Source organism: Leucoraja erinacea, chromosome 21, assembly GCF_028641065.1.
Source record: "Leucoraja erinacea ecotype New England chromosome 21, Leri_hhj_1, whole genome shotgun sequence".
Classification (NCBI taxonomy): Eukaryota; Metazoa; Chordata; class Chondrichthyes; order Rajiformes; family Rajidae; genus Leucoraja; species Leucoraja erinaceus.
This window is the reverse complement of record NC_073397.1, coordinates 27,721,093-27,743,737: the sequence shown is the minus strand read 5'-3', so window position 1 is coordinate 27,743,737 and position 22,645 is coordinate 27,721,093. Positions and strand designations below refer to the sequence as shown.

The window sequence follows — 22,645 nt, the reverse complement described above, 5'->3', positions numbered from 1 at the left end:
AGTTCCATTAAAAGCAAGGCTATGTGTGGCATGATCACTCCCCATCTACTGATGTAGGAATATGTACACATTTACAAATCCCATTATATTAAATTAAAGTTATAATAAGTAAGAAAGTTGTAACAATAATGCTTCCAAATTATATTTGATCACTAGCTAAGCTACCAGCCATGAGTATCAACATTCACCTCCCAGTTGACGATACTGTCTAATTTCAACATTGGAAACTCTTGTTAAATGATACTCGATCCTCAAATTTTTTTTTAAAATTGAGGTTTAATTTGTTCAATACTCTAATGGAGCTACAACCATGAGTAAAGTGTGGCTTATAATAATGGGTTCTTTGTAGCAACAGAAAGCTGCACTGCGATGTGACTGTGCCACATAAGTAACAGGATCACTATTCACATCAGGTTTGTATTATGATAGACTACATAACATATGAGCTCCACAATTATAATGTTACAGCTTTATCTTGCACTAAACATTGTTCCATATACACTGTATCTGTACACTGTGGAGTGGTTGATTGTAATCACGTGCAGTTTATTTTATGCTGACTGGATAGCATGCAATAAAAAAAATTCCACTGTATCTCTGTATTTGTGAGAATGATAAACTAAACCCAAACTAAACTAATGATATTAAATGTCTGCTGTGCAGGTGGCATAACAAGTGAGGAGGGTTTGTTCTTCGAATTGTCCACATCATGGTTTGCTATAGCGCAAAGCCGCATCGTCTGTGCAAGCTTTTAAATGAGAATCAGGAATCACCTCTAGACAATGAATCAGCAATGGTCATCATTTCAGTGGAGCCACAAGAGGCTGCAGAGATGCTGGGATCTGGAACAAAAATGAATTGCTGGAACAATTCAGTGGGTCAGGCAACATCTGTAGATGCAAAGGGATGGTGGGTGGGTTGTGACCCTGCTTTAGGACTCTGATATTATGTCACAGTTTCTTTGGCCTGAAATGGTGACTATCCTTTTGCCTCCTCAGGTGCTGCCTGAACTGTTGAGTTTCTCCAGTGGTTTGATTTTTCCATCATCATGTCAGTGGTATCTGGAGCTTGGGGAAGCTGTGTCCATTAGGGTTCAACATCTTTAGCAGATAAGGGATGTGCTATAATTCACTTTAAAAATTGTAAAAGCATAAAAAAGTCCCTGGTAACTTCGCATTGACTACAAGTAGACACATTTTGTGCACATAGAACTTCCTGTTGTGCAAATTCAACCAATACTTTAACAGCATCAGAGGATCAAGGGCACATATCGAACTATTTACACTGGAATGAGCAAAACTAATATAAAAGAGGAATGAATATAAAGTACAAGTGCTTCACTACAGCTACGTTTTTGACCTAATTACTAGCTACATGAAGAATCTCCTAAATGAAGGAATGGGGCTGAACAGGTTGACAATTCCTAAGAGTCCGGGAGTTCAGCCAAGAGTACTTGGGATGAATCCATTCAGAAGCAAATTGAATCCAGTATGTGTTTTATTGCCAGTTACTAACCTGGATCATCGAGTGATTCCCTGCTTGAGTTTTATCCTAATTATCAGAAAAGCATAGCATTTAGGAAACGTGGCTGCTGTATGGCTTCCAGGAGTCTGAGAATGAAACTGCTCTCTGGTAGGCACGCTTGTTGAGGGTAAAGGTCTCTGACTTCAGCTGTCCACACCAACCCCAATGAAAGACTCATCTGCCTGGAATTCCAAGCCAGTTTTACACTAACGCTTGGCAGAATTAGGTAAATCAGATTTTACGCTGTGCTGTGTCTGAAACTGTTCGATCATCTGGGGTTTCATAACTATGCCAAATCCTAGCCTTCCTTGCCTGACAGCTACATGAATGCAATGGAAGGAAAAATAGGCTTTAAACGGACAATCATTTATATGTAAGACATTTAGGGGCATTGAGGGAATAGATGGATCCAAGATCATTGATTTTGGATTTGTTTTGCAAATGTAAGCTGAGCTGTTGAGTTTTAAATTCCAACTACTTATTCCGGAGAGGTTACAAATATAGTATATGGATTTTTTTTTGTTTTTTAAAACTTTCCAATAGACGTTTTGGGCATAAACCAGGATGTTGTTCCCTTCTACCTTTGAACTGTGTTGTGTGCAAACCCTCCAGCTTCATGTTTCAGTTCCTTCCTCATGAGCGTCATGTACCTAATAAAACTGCCTGCGTTTACGTATCGTAGAAGTATTATCAGAAAGTTAACACAAACGTCAGTTGTAAATGTGTCTGGCCCTAAAGGGCTAGACATGACACTGGCTCGGAACACAAGCTCCAGTGTGTTCGATTTGTACAAATGCCAATTATGGGGACTGAAACAAGAATATCTAGAGGGAGCACAACTTGATGTGTCTCACAGTGCCACGTATAGGAAGTTACATTGGGTTCTATAAGCCAGAGCAAGGCTGAGATCATAATCACCTACCATTGAATATTTCACACATGCTGGCAGTTTACACTATGGTGAGGTCCAAAATAATTCTCCAGTTATTCCATCCAAATTAAAAAACTCTGAGTAAAAATAACAAGCCGACTGACTGCTCACTTACCTTCAAGCTTTCTATTACCCGTGCATAATTCCAAATTATTTTGTGGATAAAGTAAATATGTACATAAGACATGAATCATTCTCAGGCAAACACAGGCCTAAGGTAAGGCTGGCACATTTTAACCACAAAAACTGCATTAGCATGATAAAAGGGGAATGTTTTACTCTGCCCATTTTCACCTCCACAAATAAGTTCCAAATCTAACTGCGGCATTTCTTTTTGCCTGCTGGGTATTATTTTCACAGTTAAATTAATTTAGAAAGTCTTATTCCATTTCAGTGAATGTACCATCACAATAAGGAAAAAAAAACTTGTTGCTTATTCATTCCAGGATAGTTTCAGACGTGAGGAAAATTGGTCAGGAAAATGTAATGTAACCAAACAAGGTGGAGGCATCAATCTGTGGTTAAGAAATGAGCTGCACTACAGAGTTGTGTAGGGAGTGCTTTGGTTTGCACCTAACCTTTCCACTTTATGAGGATATTGCCAGGACTCGAGGGTCTGAACTATAGGAAGAGGCTGAGCAGGCTAGGACTCTATCCAGGCTAGGAGGATGAGGGATGATCTTCTAGAGGTGTACCAAATCATGAGAGGAATAGATCGGGTAGGCGCATAGTTTCCCCTGCCCAGAGTAGGTGGAATCGAGAACCAGACGACATAGGTTTAAGGTGATGGTGGAATGATTTAATAGGAACGAGGAGTAACTTTTCCACACAAAGGGTGGTGGTGTATGGAATGAGCTGCCAGAGGAGCTAGTTGAGGTAGGCATTATCGCAACGTTTCAGAAACATTCAGACGTACATGTATAGGGCAGGTTGAGAGAAATATGGACCAAACGCAGGCAGGTGGGACCTACTGGTCGGTGTGGGCACATTGGGCCTGTTTTCATGCTGTATCACCCTATGATCTTCCTGGAAGCTACCAATCTTCAAAAAGTAGCAGATGCGGACTCCTAGTCTCCCAGACCCAACTCTCATTTCTACAAATTAGTAGAATTCATCAAAGAATATTACTTATAATACACATAATTCAAGGGGCATAATGCAGAATTTTTTTTAAAACATATTTTGAGAAGTTTACTGCTGGGACCTTAGCTGCACCAATGTCTTTAAAACACGAATTGGTCCTTACCGTCATCCAGATATGCCTGGTCCAAGTTCTGTGGCTCCTGCTTCACTGTGACTCCAGTACTTGTTGTTTCTTTCTCCTGCTGATCCATTATCAATGTTGCAAGATGGCTTGGCGAGGGGCTGTCTTTGGACGCCTTCTGGATTGCATTGGATGTTTGCTGTTGTGGATGAGTCGCGGCTGGGTATTGATTTTGGCTACTTTTTTGCACGTGATGCACAGGTTGTGGCGTGGTGGATCGCACAATAGACACCTGGGGGTCATTCTCTGAATACACCTGCTGCTGGTAATCCTGGTGACTGCTGTATCTCAACGGATGGCTGGTGGGTGAATGGTGGATCATGGAGGAAAACTGCTGGTGGGTTGGGGAGCGTTGTATCATGGGTGACTGGTGGTTGGTTGGAGAGGTTTGGAGCATGGAGGGAGCCTCGCGGTTGTTTGGGGAATGATGAATTATTGCAGAAGACTGATTGTTGGGAGACTGGCGCAGCATTGAAGACTGGGCAGGTGACCCGGCATGAACCAGCACAGATCGGTGGGGATCTTGAATGATGGGGATTGTTGGCACCATCACAGCAGATGCTTGATAGCCGAGATGATTTGGACTGCCACCTTTGGATCTCGGATAGGCAGCTCCTATTGGACTCTGCTGCTGATACTTGGAATCCTGTGGAGAGAACCCCGAACGACAGGAAGTCATGCTCCCCCCAAGACAGGAAGTGGGGTTAGGGATCATGACCTGCTGCGTATAATAAAACTGAGGCATGGTTCCATTGTACGCAGCGTTGCAGAATATGGCACCTTCGCACTCTTCAATAGGTTCTGTTTTAATGATAGGCACTGAAATAAATTACATAATAAACATACTTAGCATTGATTTTCATTGAGATGCAAAGTTTCTGAGCAAACTATAGTCACAAAACATTTACTTATACTACTTATTATTTGATTTAATTGAGAGGTACAGCATGGAAACAGGCCTGTGCATGAAAGAACTGCAGATGCTGGTTTAAATTGAAGATAGGCACAAAATGTTAGAGTAACTCAGCCAGACAGGCAGCATCTCCGGAGAGAAGGAATGGGTCGAGTCTGAAGAAGGGTCACGACCCGAAACGTCACGCCTGTCCCGCAGAGTTGCTCCAGCATTTTGTGTCTACCTTCGATGGAAACAGGCCCTTCGGCCCACCGAGTCCACGCCAACCACTGCTCACCCGTTCATGCTAGTTCGATTTAATCTCACTTTGTCATCCACTCCCTACACACTAGAGGCCAATTAACCTACAAATCCATATTCTTAAGGATGTGGGAAGCCAAGTCCTCTAATTTTGGGAAGTAAAACCAGTGTTGGCCATTCACAGTGAACGGTAGGGCCCTGACAAGTGTTGTAGAGAAGTGGGATCTTAGTGTATACAGTAAGTACATGGTTCCCTGAAAGTAGCATCACGTGTAGCAGGGTGTGGAAGAAGGCACATGGTACTCTGGCCATCATCAATCAGGGAAATTAGTATAGAAATTAGGATGGTATGTAACAGTTGTACATGACTGGGAGTATTGTGTCATTTTAGGTCAATATTTAGCTGGAACATTGCAGAGAAGAATTGCGACGATGTTGCAGGGACTCGAAGGCCTGAGATTTTGTGAGTGGCTATTTGCTCCTTTGGAGTGCAGGAGCTGAGGGGTGATTTGTACAGTTGAAAAAAATCATGAAGAAAATACATAGGATGCTTTTTTTTTTAAATGTTTTCCCCCGGGGAGAGCAATCAAGAACTGGAGTGTATAGGTTTAATGTGTAGGGTAAAGATGTATTAGGAACCTGAGGTGCAACTTCATCACACATAGGGTGGGTAGGTAAATTGAATGAGATGCCAGAGGAAGTAGTCGAGGCAGGTACAATAACAACATTGATAAGACATTTGGATAAGTACATGGATAGGATATTTACAGTTGTATGAGCTCTCAGCTTCTTCATCTAAAAATGCCATGCTGTTTCAGTGCGAAGCTATTATTCTGCATTCAACTGTCACAAATGCATAAATGCAGCATTCCTTTCTCCTGTGATGCATTTAACAATGTGCGCAAATGCACCTAATTTTCTTTAATGTTTACAAACAACCCAAATCAGGTTAAGACAAAGCAACAAAAATTGCTGAGCAGCCCTCGGTCCAATTATCTTTGGAAATAATCTTTAGATCTTCTTCCCTTTAACTCCCAGTCACATGCTAAACCAAACAGTTATGCACATAACGAACATTTCCACAATATGTGTGTATTTGTATGTGGCTTGGCTTCTCCCTCAAACTTTCAAGACAGTTAAAAACAATCAGAGCAACATTTGTATTGAGTTAGCCTGGAGACATGGTTCAGACTGCTGCTGCTCCATTATATACGCCTCCTGGAGCAGTATTTCCCTGTCTCCCTTGCTCCTTTGTAAATCAGGCAGGCACCATGTGTCTCAGTATCTTTCTCTCATCAACTCACTAAGATACTGGAGGAAAACCAATTATTTGAATGACCAGAAACTACACCTTTTTTTGGAAAAGGAAAAGACATTGAGCAAGACAGTTTTTTTCTTCAGTGTGGTTACATGTGTCAGGCAGTTAGTTTCTCCCCAGAGGATGGTAGTGTTTGGAATATTCTATTCTATTGGGGGCAGCACAGTGGTGCAGCTGGTAGAGCTGCTACCTCACAGCGGCAGCGATCATGGTTTGATCCTGACCTCGGGTGCAGTGTGTGCGGAGTTTGCATGTTCTCCCAGTGACTGCATTGATTTCTTCCAGGTGCTCCGGTTTCCTCCCACAACCCACAGATGGCGGGTTTGTAGGTAAACTGGACACTGTAAATTGCCTTTTGTGTGTCGGGAGTGGATAACATAGAACTAGTGTGAACAATGGTCGGTGTGGACTTGGTAGATTGAAGGGCCTATGTCCATGTAGAACCTTTTAATTAATCAGCCAATTTGCCACATGGAAAATACTTAAATTGGTCTCATCTCAATTATTACAAAAAACACTTGTTTTTCATAGAAACAGAAAATACTGTAAAAATATGAATCTCATAAGTGATAGTCATTCCCTTGTCTGGTTTAATGGTTTAATGGTTTAATGGTTCATTACACAGAGACAAAGTCTTTGTCCTTATGGGCCATAGCAAACATCAAATTCATGATTCCATTAATTTGAATTATTTTCAATGCTCATTAAAATTATAGAATTGTTGTTTCCACTAGTGAGGGAGTCTAGGATCAGAAGGCACAGCCTTAAAATAAAAAGGCACAACTTTAGAATGGAGATGAGGAAGAATTTGTTTAATCAGAGGGTGGCGAATCTGTAGAATTCATTGCCACAGATGGCTGTGGAGGCCACGTCAATGGGTATTTTTAAGGCGGAGATTGACAGGTTACTGATCAGTAAATGGTGTCAGGGGTGATGGGGAGAAGGCACGAGAATTGGGTTGAGAGAGAAAGACAGCTCTGCCATGATTGAATGGTGGAATAGACTCGATGAGCCAAAGGGCCTAATTCTGCCTCTATGACATGAACTTATAAAAGGAATGATCTGATCCAAATTTTATTTTCACAAACCAATTTTCAAAACTGTTGCCACTTTGCACCAAGTGTGAAATTAGTTTGTCAAGAATAGTATAACACAATAGAGAATTGAGTAAAATAACTGAGGCAGTGAATTAAAAACAGTGAAGCTCACCAGTTTATTTTCCTCATCCACAGCTTTAGAAACATTCAGAGCCTTTTTAACTGATAATAATTTCACATCTTCTGTCTCAGAATGTTGACAGCAGTAAAACCAACATCGGTTATTTTTGGCTCTTGTGGTATTTAAGCAACTAAATAATTTATTTGAACATTTCACCAGTTACTTTAAATTGTACAATAATGCTAAACGTGAAAAGTTGATGTGAGACTTCCTGTACTGTTGGTTGGGGAAATAAATTTATTGCTTATCAGTCCTTTATCTGATGTACATAGATTCTGCCTACACTAAACAAATCAATATAGATTTTGTCAGTGAGGAAAGCAAGCACAAGACGTCAAGTAAGGACCTTCCCCTCCCTACAATGATCACTACTCCAACATTAAAACACTGTTTTAATTTCACAAACTTTCCACCTCTGTGGCCACAGACTGCCAGAATGACTCTATAATTATACAGCCTGTTTTGTTTACTCATTAATGGTTGGCTTAGAGATAGAATCTGCCATGCAGTCAATGCTACAGCAACAACTCCCAGCTACATCGTAGATTTTTTTTCAAATATTAGAGCACTAATCTTTAACTGCTGTCCATCACAACAAACAGAACACCAATATTTGAAGACTTTTAAGCAGATAAAATGTAGAAACAAGGAACTGCAGATGGTGATTTTCTAAGGAAAGACGCAAAATGCTGGAGTAACTCACCAGGCCTGGCAGCATCTCTGGAGAACATGGACAGGTATCATTTTGTGTCGGGACCCTTCTTCAGACTCAGCATGGATAGCTGATGTATTGGTTCGGGACCCTTTTTCAGACTCAGAATCTGAAGAAGGATCTCAACCCGAAATATCACCCATCCATGTTCTCCAGGGATGCTGCCTGACCCGCCGAGTTACTCCAGCACTTTGTGTTATTTTGTGTAATCTAAAATTTTGTGTATTCTTCTTCTGGATTTTTTGAAGATGTGACAAGTAAAATGGATGATAGAGAGCCAGTGTATGTAGTGTTTTTGAACTTTCAGATAGCCTTTGATATGGTCCCACACAGGGGATTAGTGGGTAAAATTAGAGCACATGGTATTGGGGGTAGGGTATTGATATGGATAGAGAATTGGTTGGCAGACAGGGAAGAAATAGTAGGAATAAACGGGTCCCTCTCAGAATGGCAGGCAATGACGAGTGGAGTGACAAAAGGCTTGGTGCTGGGGCCGTATCTATTTACAATATATATTAATGATTTAGATGATGGGATTAAAAGTACCACCAGCAAATTTGAGGATGACACAAAGCTGGGTGGCACTGTGAACTGTGAAGAGAATGCTTGGAGGTTGCAGGGTGACTTGGACAGGTTGAGTGAGTGGGCAGATGCATGGCAGGTGCAGTATAATGTAAATAAATATGAGGTTATCCACTTTGGTGGCAAGAACAAGGTGGCAGATTATTATCTCAATGGTGTCAGATTAGGAAAAAGGGAAATGCAACGAGACGTGGGTGTCCTTGTACAACAGTTACTGAAAGTAAACATGCAGGTACAGCAGGCAGTGAAGATAGCTAATGGCATGTTGGCCTTCATACCAAGGATTTGAGTAAAGAGGTCCTTCTGCAGTTGTACAGGGCCCTGGTGAGACCGCATCTGGAGTATTGTGTGCAGTTTTGGTCTCCTAATTTGAGGAAGGACATTCTTGCTATTAAGGTTCACGAGGTTAATCCCCAGAATGGCGGGACTGTCATACAAGGAAAGATTGGAAAGACTGAGCTTGTATTCACTGGAATTTAGAAGGGTGAGAGGGAATCTTATAGAAACATATAAAATTATTAAAGGTCTGGTCAAGCTAGATGCAGGAAAAATGTGCCCAATGTTGTGGGAGTCCAGAACCAGGGGCCACAGTCTAAGAATAAAGATGAGGCCATTTAAAACTGAGATGAGAAAAAAACATTTTAACCCAGAGAGTTATGAATTTGTGGAATTCCCTGCCACAGAAGGCAGCAGAGGCCAATTCACTGGATGAATTTAAAAGAGAGTTAGATAGAGCTCTAGGGGCTAGAGGAATCAAGGGATATGGGGAGAAGTCAGGCACCGGTTACCAATTGTGAATGATCAGCCATGATCACAATGAATGTGGTTCAAATGTGGTGCTGGCTCGAAGAGCCAAATGGCCTCCTCCTGCACCTATTTACTATGTTTCTATGTTTTAACATCTGCAGTTCCTCGTTTCTGGACTCTGATCAGATAAATGTTCCTTTCCAGTTTGTTTTAAAATTGGTAAATCAAATCTTTAACTTTGAGCAGTTTTGTAAAACTTTAGCTGAAGTACGTCATCTCAGAGCCAATTTGTTGTACAAAACTCCTATGTTATTGCATTAGCACAAAAAATAAAGTTACTAATTCCCTAGAGAAATATAGTACTTAAATATTTATGAACAACATAATATTATCATACCCTCGTTATTTGCAACATTACCTCTGCATTTTGTTAAGAAATCATGCAAATCTATAAGTCCATTTGGATCCACTTTAACTGCGTGATTTTTTCTATTACAAATCTCAAATTGTGGAGAACAGAGGCAAATAAATAAATTATGGGTCTTCGTCCCAAACATTATGGAGGGCACTGTAGGTGCAGAAATCGGCCAATCGGCCCTTCGAGCCAACACTGCCAATCAATATGATCATCCAAAATCAGTACCCCATTCCTGCTTTCTCCCAATATCCCTTGATTCCATTAGCAATAAGAGCTATATCTAACTCTCTCTTGAGTTGTTATTGAGCTGGCTGGAGATTTGGTGCAGACTGCCTCTGATTTTTTTTATACATCTCCAGGAGGATTCTTCTCCCTTTACCCCAGTGTAAGCTGGAGAAGAAACACATTTCATGCAAACAGCTATTTCACATTGACTTAATTTAAGTATCATTTATGTTCAACTGCACCACGTTTTATGGATTGGATGTCCACTGCCATCCCTTCAAGTAGTTTACCTGCAGGGAGATATGTAAATCTCTGTGGCTGGCTTCTTTTCCTTTTACCATTAACAACACAGAAGTTCACCTTTGCCGCTGTGCGGATATGCTGGTTCCGATAACGTGGGATTTCAACAAACAGCAGGTTCTAAACAGAAAGTGACAGAAGATTTAAAATAATGCATTGAGGTGGTACCTTTTTCACACATCCCTGTGTCTTTGTGGGGCAACACACAGGATGCAACGCCCAGGATTTATGTTTTATTGAACCTCTCAGCACACTAATAGAAGTTTCCTTCCATAAACAGAAAATTACTAATATTCAGAATATGATCCAGAGCCATGATTGAACTGAAAGACGCATTGGTACATTATTTGCTACTGTTTGCTCTTTGACATTTTTCAAATATCGATGAATTCATCTTCCAACCTTTGTTAAAATCATTGCAAAGCCATGTTGGGCAAAGCCATTATAACACAGCTGTAATTTATACATGGTGAAACCCAAATGTATAAAAATTGCCTCTATTAAGATCTGACAGTGTGCACTTTAACCACATGTGATTTTTTTCTATTACAAATCTCAAATTGTGGAGTACACAAATGTGGATTTATTTATTTAATCTTTGTCCCAAACATTATGGAGGGCACTGTATGTTGCTGCTTTGATCATTATGAAAGGGAATAGTAAAATAAATCATGAGGTCTGGAATAATTGATGACATTCGTGCCTTCACGATCACCTATTTTGCAAATTTCAAGCTGTGGTCAGGCAATCAATCTACTGATAATTGGAAATAATGAAAGGCTAATTTAGGGAGGATTACTTTGATCACCAGCACTATCTTCAGATTTTCAGCTTCTGAACTTCAATTCCAATGAAGACAGTTCAACAACACATTCAACAAAGACGTATACCCTTATCATTAGCCTTACTATGGATTTCATATATTAGAATGTAAAAATATTTAATAAATACTTTCAATGGATTAAACCATCTCTCTATTCATAAATGTTTATGAAAAATTTAATCATCAGATTTCTGTTATCATGCAGATCAGGTCTGACCCAAAAGATTCATACTTACTGGCTGGCTTTTATCTTTATCTACTGTTGCTTCCACCTCCCATATCTGTTGTCCTTCTGAAATAAATGTTTGAATACAATTAAGAATGAATAAATAAAGAAATAAAATAAAATATCTATATAAATAATATTTTCCATTTTCTCCTTCTGCTAACTTCCAACACTGTACTGGTTGCTAGTGCATCAGCTGACCATGTTGAATAAACTTAAGATTGACACAAAGTGCTGGAGCAACTTAGCAGGTCGGACAGCATCGCTGGAGTAAAGGAACAGGTGACGTTTCAGGTCAAGACCCTTCTTCCGACTGAGAGTCAGGAGCTGATTAAGCTTAACATATTTTTAATAAAATGGATTGCTGCATGGATCAACGAATATGCCATTCTGTCTGTTATAAATAGCGGAGTCAGGGGATATGGGGAGAAGGCAGGAACGGGGTACTGATTGGGGATGATCAGCCATGATCACACTGAATGGCGGTGCTAGCTTGAAGGGCCGAATGGCCTACTCCTGCACCTATTGTCTATTGTCAATTGATACGGTAACTGCAAAATAAATGATGCAAATCCATGCTATTCCAAGTGTATAAAGTCAGGACAATACATAACAAGCATCCATACAGGTCAAAATATAGTGGTCAGCTTAGTTTCCATTAATGCAGTCAGTTTGTCCAGCTTATGATGACATTGTGTATGAAAAGATAAGTGAAGGAAATCGACAGATTATATCCAGATCATCACTTCATTTTCACCTTCAAAAAATTGTGTGATTCAGCAATATTAAGACTGGGATTGCTATCGGGTGCACAAAATCAATGTGTTCGGAATCACTGATGAAAAGATCCTCTGAGTGTTAACAGAATTGCCCATCTGGCTTAGCTCATATAATGCAAGTGGTTTGCAAAAAGCAATTTTGAAATGGTTATGTATACATAACTGTATCTGGGTATAATAACAAATATAAATCTTACATTGCAGAATAGAAGGTTTGAGATGTCTATTTTCAACACGTAATTAGGAGAAACCCCAAAATAAATTTCCCAGAGTTAATCTGCGCAAAAGCATCTTGTAAAAATGATTCTGTACTGAGGATGGGGCAAGATCTCAATGTAAAAGCATCAGGATCATTCCGCAATCTACACCTGATATTGAGATTTGGAATATCAGATTTGTTACAAAGTTACTCACTCATGCCCTTTTCAAAAATACTTTTTGCAAACCACTTTCATGAAAATATATGAGCAGATATTTAAAATGTGGGGAAATTTGGTTGATTCACATTTGTTGAGAATTTTGTACTTTCGATTTAAATCTTTTTATTAGAATTTCACAGCAATTTGCATACATACAATGATAACAGACAGTGACAGTCAAGGCATAATTGTCCAACAGTATCTAAGCGACCCTCAAAGCCCTTACCCTTACCCACCTTCAACGCACCCGAATCAGGTCGGAACGAAACGGGGACAAACAACACTCACATACATACACATCCACACAAATATGGTAAGATAAACAAAACAAAAAGTACTAAAAAAAAAAGAATAATTAAAAAAAAAAAGGGGGTCACTAATAACAGTAAATAAGTAAGTAATTAAATAAATAAGTGTGGGGAGGGGGTGGGGGGTTAAGGGGAGAGCAGCTGCAGTAAAGCAGAACAATGGTGGAGAGCACTCAGTCCTCTTCCGAGTCCGGGGACAAGTTGAGAGAGTTATTAACAAGTTCCAAGAAAGGGTTCCATGTATCTAGGAATGTGAGAATTTTGAACTTTCAATTGCCGCGAAATGCTACCTATTTCTTTTACAAAATATTCCAGTATTTGCCTGAAATAGAACACCAAGTTTCTGAAGCAACGCGTTGATCTTTTGAAATGTGTATTGCATTGAAACTGATTCCAACTCTTTGCACAGAAAGTCCCGTATGTTGACTCATTTCAAATTACCCACAATATGCTGTATGTTTTGAGAAACTGTAATTATAGTTGCAGCTTGGTATTTTTGGAAACGTAACTTTTGATTTACTTTTTTGGCGACAAAGAATTTTCAATTTAATCAGTACCAAACTGAAAGTGCAACTGTTCAGAGAGAAGCAGTGCCTCAACTTAATTATCAAATACATTTTCTATTTTTATATTCATATTTGGGAACGCTTCAAGCACAAGGCTGATCTTGTGAGTCTCCTCGGGCATCCCACAGCCATGTGGGAGGTTGTGGACCCATTTCGCTCAACACCACATTTGTAACATGGGATTTTTGTGGAACTGAGTGAGGCTGCGGCATAGACAAGCATAAGCCTTATTAACATTGTGTAACGATTAAAACCAGGTCCCTGAGCCAAAGCAAGGCTCCATTCATAGTACGTATCTCAGCCCTATAAAATATGCACATCCGGAGCCCAGGGAACTGGTCTGCTTGAGTAGCCTCCTTATAAGCAAACTACAGTTTAAGCTGGTCAGAAAAGCGCTTACAATTGCAATTTGCCCCACTCATTATTTAGCTTTGCTTTGACAACTAGCTTGTTTTTTTTATTATTATTTTGCTCTCCTCTTCCTTTTATCCTTATCCTCCACTGCCACTGATATTAAAAATCAAATATTTAAGCAGGGGTGAGACTTCAAAAAAGCTTCAGCATAGTGTGACTCAGAAAGGCTTACTGCAGAGAAAGCTAATCAGTAGACATCTGTGTGTTAGCTCTTGTTGTAGCAATTCAGATAAACTCTTCTGGTCCCCTTACTTCCATTGCTGTGAGTCTGATCTCGGGATTAAAATTGTTTTCAATCATCCTTTCTCCCTCAACCGCTTTCAATCTTTCCATACATCAAGAACCCACAATAAAAATAAGATTTTCCTAATCCTTTATATTTGATTAGTAATAATTTGTAATTAATGACTGCCCCTCATCATAGATTCCTCAACCATCAGGCATACAATTTTACTAAATGACTCCCACTTTCTCCACTGGTTTCCCATCCACATCAAGGCAACTTTTGGCATGGTGAAGAGAAGCAATGTACTGGTTCTAATTCCTGGTCATGGATGCTGTGAACAGCACATCTAGAATCAATTACTATTGTCTGTTTAACATTTTTATAATCCTCTTCCTTGGGTCTGGGTAATGCCTCCAAAACGCTACGTTCTTGCTTTGACATAGTAAAACAAAAATGCCGTAGCATGCTGTATAAACATAACGCTTATCCTGGCACCATTTCCGAGGAAGATAAATATCAATATGTATATTGATGAATATTATTCTTCAGGCTGTACGGAGTTTGTACGTTCTTGTAGATTTTCTCCGGGTGCTCCAGTTTCCTCCCACATTCCAAAGGCGTGCAGGTTTGTAGGTTAATTGGCTTCTGTAAATTGTCCCTAGTGTGCAGGATAGAACTAGTGTGTGGGTGATCGCTGGTCAGAGCAGAGTCGGTGGGGTGAAGAACCTGTATCCACTTTATCTGTATCTCCACTGTATCTCCAAAGTAAACTAAACTAACCTAAATGTAAAAATTGTACATGAAAAAGTTTAGGCGGGAAAATAGAATTTATATGATTTTAAATCAATTTTATATTTAATAATTTGGTTTGTTTTAAAATTATCTTAATTCTAATTTGTATTGTGAATGAATCAGCAATAGATTCAGGATTGTGCATGTGAATGACTAATACAGCTTGGGGGAAATCAACGCGGTAGACAAGATATAGCTCTTAGGAAATCCCCATTTTACCTGCCTCAACTGTTAATCCCAGAAACACATTCCTCCTCATAATGACGTTTCTCTAGCCCTTTGTCCCAAAACTATAAAATAGCCTGATATCTTTTGTTCAAGATTCCTCAGCTAGAGCAACCACCTGTCTACTCAGTCCTGAACTTCCAGAATGTTGTGCATTCCTTTAGCTGGGTTTATCTTAGAGAATATTTGTTGTGTCCTCCTGAATATCTCAATATTCTTAATTTGGCTTGAAGCCCAAAGCATGCAATAATCTCTAAGATCTTTTTAGGTCTGATCAAGCTGATCTGGCTTTTAAATTTTAATAAATTTCTAAATGCTTCCATCTCAGGGTGTTACCTTTGATTAACATGTATGTCTAAATTCCCTGATCCACTGCAGCACTGTTTACTACTTCAATTCCGGCTACTATTTTCATTGTTATGTTTTCACTACTATGCTTTGATTCGTATTCTTTGAGATTGAATTCCATCTGACACTTTGAATTAACTTTGAGGTCGTCTTAATTCTAACTCCTTTGATCTCCTTCGACCTCCCTTTAACTATGATGAAGACTATCTAAGACTACCTTCGACTACCCTCGATCACCTACGACTAACATGCCGACCTACTACGACTAAACCTACGAGTAAAAAAAGTATCGATTTTTTACATGGCGACCTTTTTTTACTCGCGGGCATTTTTTAACATATTGAAAAAAACGCCGCGACCTAGCTGAGGCCTCGAGTATGCGGAGACCACTCTCGAGTATGAAGGAGAGTTACAGTGACATCCTACAACCTCGTGTCGACCATGCTGCAAGTATGAGTCAAGGGCAAACTCGCCAGAACTCGCAGATGAGATAGCCCAAGTGGGACAGCCCTTTACGAGGATGTTGCCAGGACGAGAGGACTTGAGGCATGTGGAGAGGTCTTTACTTCGAGCGCAGGAGGATAGGAGTTGATGTTATAGAGGTGTATAAAATCATGAGGTAAATAGATTGGGTAGATTGGTTAGTCTCTTGCCCAGAGTAGGGGAATCGAGATAGGTTTAAGGTGAGGGGGTAAAGATTTAATAGGAATTATAGGGGAATGAGCTGCCAGCAGAGGTAGTTGAGGCAGGTACTATTGCAACATTTAAGACAGGTACATGGATAGGACTAGTTTAGCGGGATATGGGCCAAACAGGCAGGTGGGACTAATGTAGATGGAACACGTTGGCTGGTGTGGGCAAGTTAGAACGAAGGATCTGTTCCCACACTGCAAGACTCTATGAATATTCAAATATTTTTGTAAATTGCCTTTAATTGATTGGGCTAGTTTGCTGCCTTTTTCCTCACATAGGGTGGCGGGTATATGGAATGAGCTGCCAGCAGAGGTAGTTGAGGCAGGTACTATTGCAACATTTAAGACAGGTACATGGATAGGACTAGTTTAGCGGGATATGGGCCAAACACAGGCAGGTGGGACTAATGTAGATGGAACACGTTGGCTGGTGTGGGCAAGTTAGAACGAAGGATCTGTTCCCACACTGCAAGACTCTATGAATATTCAAATATTTTTGTAAATTGCCTTTAATTGATTGTCACTGTTTTCTCAACATTTTCTGCTAGTTTGCTGCCTTTCCAACCAATCCATTCCTCTTAACATAAAATAATCTTCCAGGTTTCTATTCCCAAATTGCCGAGCCAGATTTAGTACATCTAACCAAACAAAGTTTCCAAATTTGGCTAAGTGCTTGAATAGCAACTAGCTCTACATACATGGTGATGGGCGGACATGATTATAGTAAGATTCAAGCAATCCAAACATGTCGAACACATGTTTCCCTTCACTGGAAAAAAACAATAGCACTTTTGAAAATAAATATCATCAACTGGATCAGTCATTTCCCAGTACTTAAAATCATCAAATAGCAGTATTAAAAATTCCAAAATGAATCATATTTTTTAAAAACAAATTATGTTACTTTCTTAAAGGAAAATGAATTGAAGAGAACATTTAAAAAGTATCTCACTACATCCATTGAGGAATTAATTTGGCTATCATCTTGATGACATTTTTCTCCCTGATGGATGCTGTTGCCATCATCACAGTTGAAAAAATGGTGGCGAGGGCAAGATGTATAGAGCAGTTTTTGAGCACTGCTCTGTTTTATTTGAAGTTTGCATTTTGCAAACTGTGGAGCTGAAACTAAACGTTTGCCCAAGATATGAGTTGCTGCACAGCGAGTTGCAAACATCAAAAGGTTTAAGTGGCACAGATCGTTTTGTGCTGTGGTGTTATTTTCAGGCTGGCTCACTGGGAAATTCCTGGTTGGTGTCTCTGATCAACCACTGCAGCGTTAGTGGAAGGTTGAGTAAGACCCGTTCATGCCTACCTTTGCACATTTTGCCGATGACTCCTTAAATTATAAATGATCGTGTGGAAAATAGAAAATTAGGAGATCCAAATAATTATAATCTAACAGCTGAAGTAATTTTATTTTTAAGTATATTTAAGTACATTTACGTTTAATAAGGTGCCGCTGCTAGAGCTGCTGCCTCATCATGCCAGAGATCCGGGCTCGATCCTGACCACGGGTGCGGTCTGTGTGGAGTTTGCATGTTCTGCCTGTGACCACATGTGCCTTTTCTGTGTGCTCTGGATTACAAATTTGTACATTTATGGGAGGGACAAGTAAGTTACTTGAGTTGGCTTCTGTAAATTACCCCTAATGTGCAGGGAGTGGATGAGAAAGTGGGATAACATGGAACTAGGATGAACAGGTGATTGATAGTCAGCATGGACTTGGCAGGCCGAAGGGCCTGTTTCCATGCTGTATCTCTAAACTAAAACTAGGAAAATGTAACCCTTGGATTATTGTTTCCACCGATACTTTCCTCTGCTTCTCCTCTCTTTGAGATAGTTGGTTAAGTACAGTTCAATTCCACCATGGTCTTTTTTTATTTTACGAGTAAAATGATTCTCAGTAAACTATTTCACCGTGAGGAACATGATGGTTAAGCAGGGCCCTAACCACACAGAAATATATTGTGTTAGAGGTTATTAGATCAAAATTAACAGCTGATCCAAAACAGGAGACCTAAAGACTGTGAGAAAATCAGTGGTAAATTCATAACTTTATCCAGCAATTGGTGACAATTAGACAAATTGCTGAGCTGAGTTCCCAGTTAATTTTGTTAACACGTAAGAAGAAATATTATCTCAGATTGAGCCTCTCTATTGCGTGTTTTGAAATTTCTGGATGTATCTATCTTCGTCTCATAGCAGCCATTTCGCTTTGTAATTTATCTCTTAAAGAAATGATTAATAGCCCTGATACATCACCACCTAGAAAGAGCCAGAAAGAAATAGCGGAATTGTAGGATCCTACTAGTAAATTGGATATAGGACTTGTTCAAACATTTTTTTCCCAACTTTTACTTTTGCTTTTTTTCTAAAAGACATTCCATTCCTTTAATTTCTCTTTACTTTTGTCTCTGTGTCAAACGTGACTCTACATCACACTCTAACTTCCTTGTCACTGCCTCCGTTCTTAACTTGAATAAGGACAGATTAATGACCCAATATTTATGGGGATCTATTGCCTCTTCTGATCTCACTATGCCATGATCAATTCACATTCCCAGCAGTCAAGATATGATCCAGAGACCAAAGTAAAGAATCCGCTTACTTAAAGATCCATTATTCTAGAACATTTTTGCATCCTTGCATTCATTTTCTAGCCTAGAGAAGCTGCTTTCAAGACTTGGCCAACAAACTTTCGACAGGCCAGGAATAGATTATGTAACGTTATGGTTTATGAGAACACCAGGTAGTGCTTCACAGCACAGGCCGTCGAGCTTGCTCTTGAATATAGACCTTTCTTTCTTTCATAGATGTATAGATCTAAAGTTTCTGTCAGATCAACCTGATTTCTTTCATCATAAATCGTGTAAAATCGGCCAAAACATGTCAGCAGAAAAAATTGAGGAATTTACGTACATAGTTACATGGAAATTAGGTGCAGGAGTAGACCATTTGGCCGTTCGAGCCAGCACTGCCACTCAATGTGATCATGGCTGATCATCCACAATCAGTACCCCGTTCCTGCCTTCTCCCCATATCCCTCGATTCCACTAGCCCTAAGAGTTCTATCTAACTCTCTTTTGAATGCATCCAGTGAATCGGCCTCCACTGCCTTCTGAGGCAGAGAATTCCACAAATTCACAACTCTCTGGGTGAAAAAGATTTTCCTCATCTCAGTTCTAAACTGCCTACCCCTTATTCTTAAACTGTGGACCCTGGTTCTGGACTCCCCCTACATCGGGAACATGATTCCTGCATCTAGTGAGTCCAATCCCTTAATAATTTTATGTTTCTATAAGAACCCCTCTCATCCTTCTAAATTCCAGTGAATACAAGCCCAGTCGTTCCAATCTTTCCACCACAAGATACATCCTCCACAAATTGAGGTTCCTTAATCTTCAGTGCTGAACATACTTTCAGCAGTAATAAAATTGTAATAGGTTACCAGATGAAGGAATTATGCCACTTCTTTTAGAAAGTCATATACAAAATGCTGCGAGGTCATGATGAATCATAATTTTCCATGCAGTTACAAACAAATGAGTTTGTGCAGATATCTGAGCTAAAACATTTTTAATACAGCCACATTTTGAGTGCAGTTATGTGGCCAGATTGCTCTTTGCACTTAATGCAGAATTCTTGGCCTCAATTAGATAGGTTTTTTTTTAAATTGGTAATTACACATTTCACTCTTTTCCAAGAATTGTGCTTTCCTCTGAATATAGTTAAAGAATTGGTGACATGTGACATTGGGTAAGGTTTAAGGTGACATTGCACAGGACTTCAATTATATGCAGCAATTAAATAGTGAACTGATTGGCAAGTCAACATAAAATGTTTGATAAATATATATTTTTAAACTCTTACATCAAGGTGTGCAACAAATTTCAATTCCTTTCACCTCTACCTGGTGTAAATGATCTGTATTTCAAGCTTAATTTACAGAAGCTACAGTAACATTATCTATCAAAACCCATACATTTTCAAACGGATTACATCTAAATCTCATAGCTCCTTTCCATGTGGGGATTCTGCTACTTTATGTCTGGCAGTGCTGGATATATCTTTACTTTGTATAAAGAAGATAAAATGTTAACATCATTTTGTTATTATATTTATAAAAACAAACTATAAAATGCAAGAAACCAGAGCAATCTTCAAAGGTAAACTATAAACCAATGTCCCACCGCCAGCTCAGCACCATACAAAGCCAACAGCCAATGAAAAATTGCTGGAAGTGGTTCCCAATATTAATTAAGACTTTAAAGGCTATAAAGTTCCAGATTGTTTCTGTTAGTGTGGAAACCATCCAAAATTTCTGTCTGTCAAAGAATTAAGTGCAGTTGGTTACTTATTTAACTCTTCACTTGATAACGAGCTATACAACCCAACCACCCCCTCCCTCCGCTACTTTCCAACCTCTGGCTTAACAATCTGCAATTCTTCAAACCTGGCGCACAACTTATTTTCTTATCTCTGGCATTTGTTCCAACCATCTACCTATCAACCCCCTCCCCCCTTCCCCTCCCCCCCCCCCACCACTCCCCTGCTCTATCGAGGTATTACCCGTCGTTTGGTCCTGCCTCTCCCCTTTTCCAGCTTTCTTCTCTCTACCACATGGTGGCACGGGCGACATGGTGGCATAGTGGCAGAGTTGCTGCCTTACAGTGCTAGAGACCCGGGTCTCTGTTTCTGCGCTGTATCTCTAAACTAAACTAAACTTAACTAAAGGTTTAATGTCACCTATCCACATTCTCCAGAGGTGCTGCCTGTCCTGCTAAATTACTCCAACACTTTGTGTCCTTTTGTATCCTAGCCAGCATCTGCAGTTCTTTCTTTCCACACTCTACACCACTACACCTATTTTATAGAAAATATACATAGCTTGTTCATTTGTACGAACAATGTAATGAAAAATACTCCATCACAGACATCAAAAAAAAATCTCAAGGTGAGTTATATTGCTAAGGAATTAACACCAGGAAAAGCAGGAAATAATTATTCTGCAAAAAAAAAAGAATATGCCACTGCATGGTGGTAAATCTGACAGGATTCACCTCAATAAGAATAATTTCTAATCAAATCTGCTCCAAAACATTTATAGGAAAATAAATCAGTGACAGGTTGTTGATGCTGTGGAACATTCAGGTGACTCCTAATCTAACATTTTCAATTTCAGCTAAATTCTACATAGCAGATTTGTGGATTCAAATAGGGTGAAATATAATATAGTCCAACACCTTAGAAAACAAGATATATTAATAAGTCAAAACAATGTTTCTCTATGCTGAAATGCAATCATACCCTCATGTCAGGATTTGCTTGGCCCACTTGCTTTGTTTTTACATTTCAGGTGCAACTAATCCCAACATTTCAATAGTTTTTATCAATTCAAATATTTTGTGGTGTACGGTGTATGCAAAGTTCCACCATGTCTTGTTTATATCAAAATACAATTATGAGCATTAAAAGAGAACGGCCTATTGATGGTAGACAAGGTGCTGGAGAACTCAGCGGGTCAGGCAGTATCTCTGGAGAAAAAGGATGGGTGACGTTTCGGGTCGGAACCCTTCTTCATCCTGATGATCTATTGGCTTACTAATCTTAATGGTAATCTATTACACTACTGTAGCATGGAACATGCAAATTATAATTTTCTTTTCTGAAAGGAAGATTTAAATAATGGTGACATTTAATTTGAGGTTAAAAAAAAACCGTTGAGAAATGTTGAGACTGGTTGATCTATTTTTTTTATAGTAAGTACAACATATGGCAGCAGAATAGCAAGATTACAAAGCGTGGCACAGTTTTAAGCAATTAAGTGGAATAATAACAATTAAATTGTTTGGAAGTTTGAGCGGATGGGATGGGGCTTTGGGTTGTCAAGGAATTAAATCACTTGCCTCTGTGTTTTTTCTGCTCTTTCTGGATATGGTTAAATTTCTGGTCAAGGGTGATCCCAAGATGCTTATGATGAGGAATGCAGTTGTGACACTATCATCAAAGCTGGACGCTCTTTGGCTTAGACTGTCATTGTCTGCCATTTTGTGGCACAAGCTTTAGTTCCCAGTTATCGGCACAAACTTAATTGTTGTTGTGGACAGCTTCATTTATTGAGTACATAGAACATAGTAAAATGTGGCACCAGTAGAGGCCCCACAACGCATGATATCTGTGGCAAACATAATGCCAAGACCAATGCTTATCTTCATGTGCATCATCCATATTCCTCCATTCCCTGCATGTCCACATGCCTATTCAAAAGTCTCTTAAATGCCACTATCATATCTGCCTCAACCACCATCCCCGCCGCACATTCCAGGCACTCACCACCCTCGGTGTAAAAAAGTTGCTCCGCATATCTCCTTTATACTTTGTCCCTCTCACCTTTAAGCTGTGCGCTGTAGTATTTGATTTTTCCATGCTGGG

The 22,645-nt window shown here is 39.6% G+C and overlaps 1 protein-coding gene across 3 annotated transcripts in view; it reads right to left on the bottom strand.

Moving 5' to 3' along the window:
• Nucleotides 1-22,645, bottom strand: part of nfatc2a (nuclear factor of activated T cells 2a) — a 115,000-nt gene that overhangs the window by 39,142 nt on the left and 53,213 nt on the right. For all 3 annotated transcript variants that reach the window (XM_055652464.1, XM_055652462.1, XM_055652463.1), the window contains exons 7-9: nt 11,452-11,507; nt 10,383-10,512; nt 3,702-4,538 (exon numbers count right to left, since the gene is read on the bottom strand). In XM_055652464.1, coding sequence (XP_055508439.1) covers nt 3,702-4,538; nt 10,383-10,512; nt 11,452-11,507 — 1,023 coding nt within the window. The remainder of the gene's footprint in view (nt 1-3,701; nt 4,539-10,382; nt 10,513-11,451; nt 11,508-22,645) is intronic.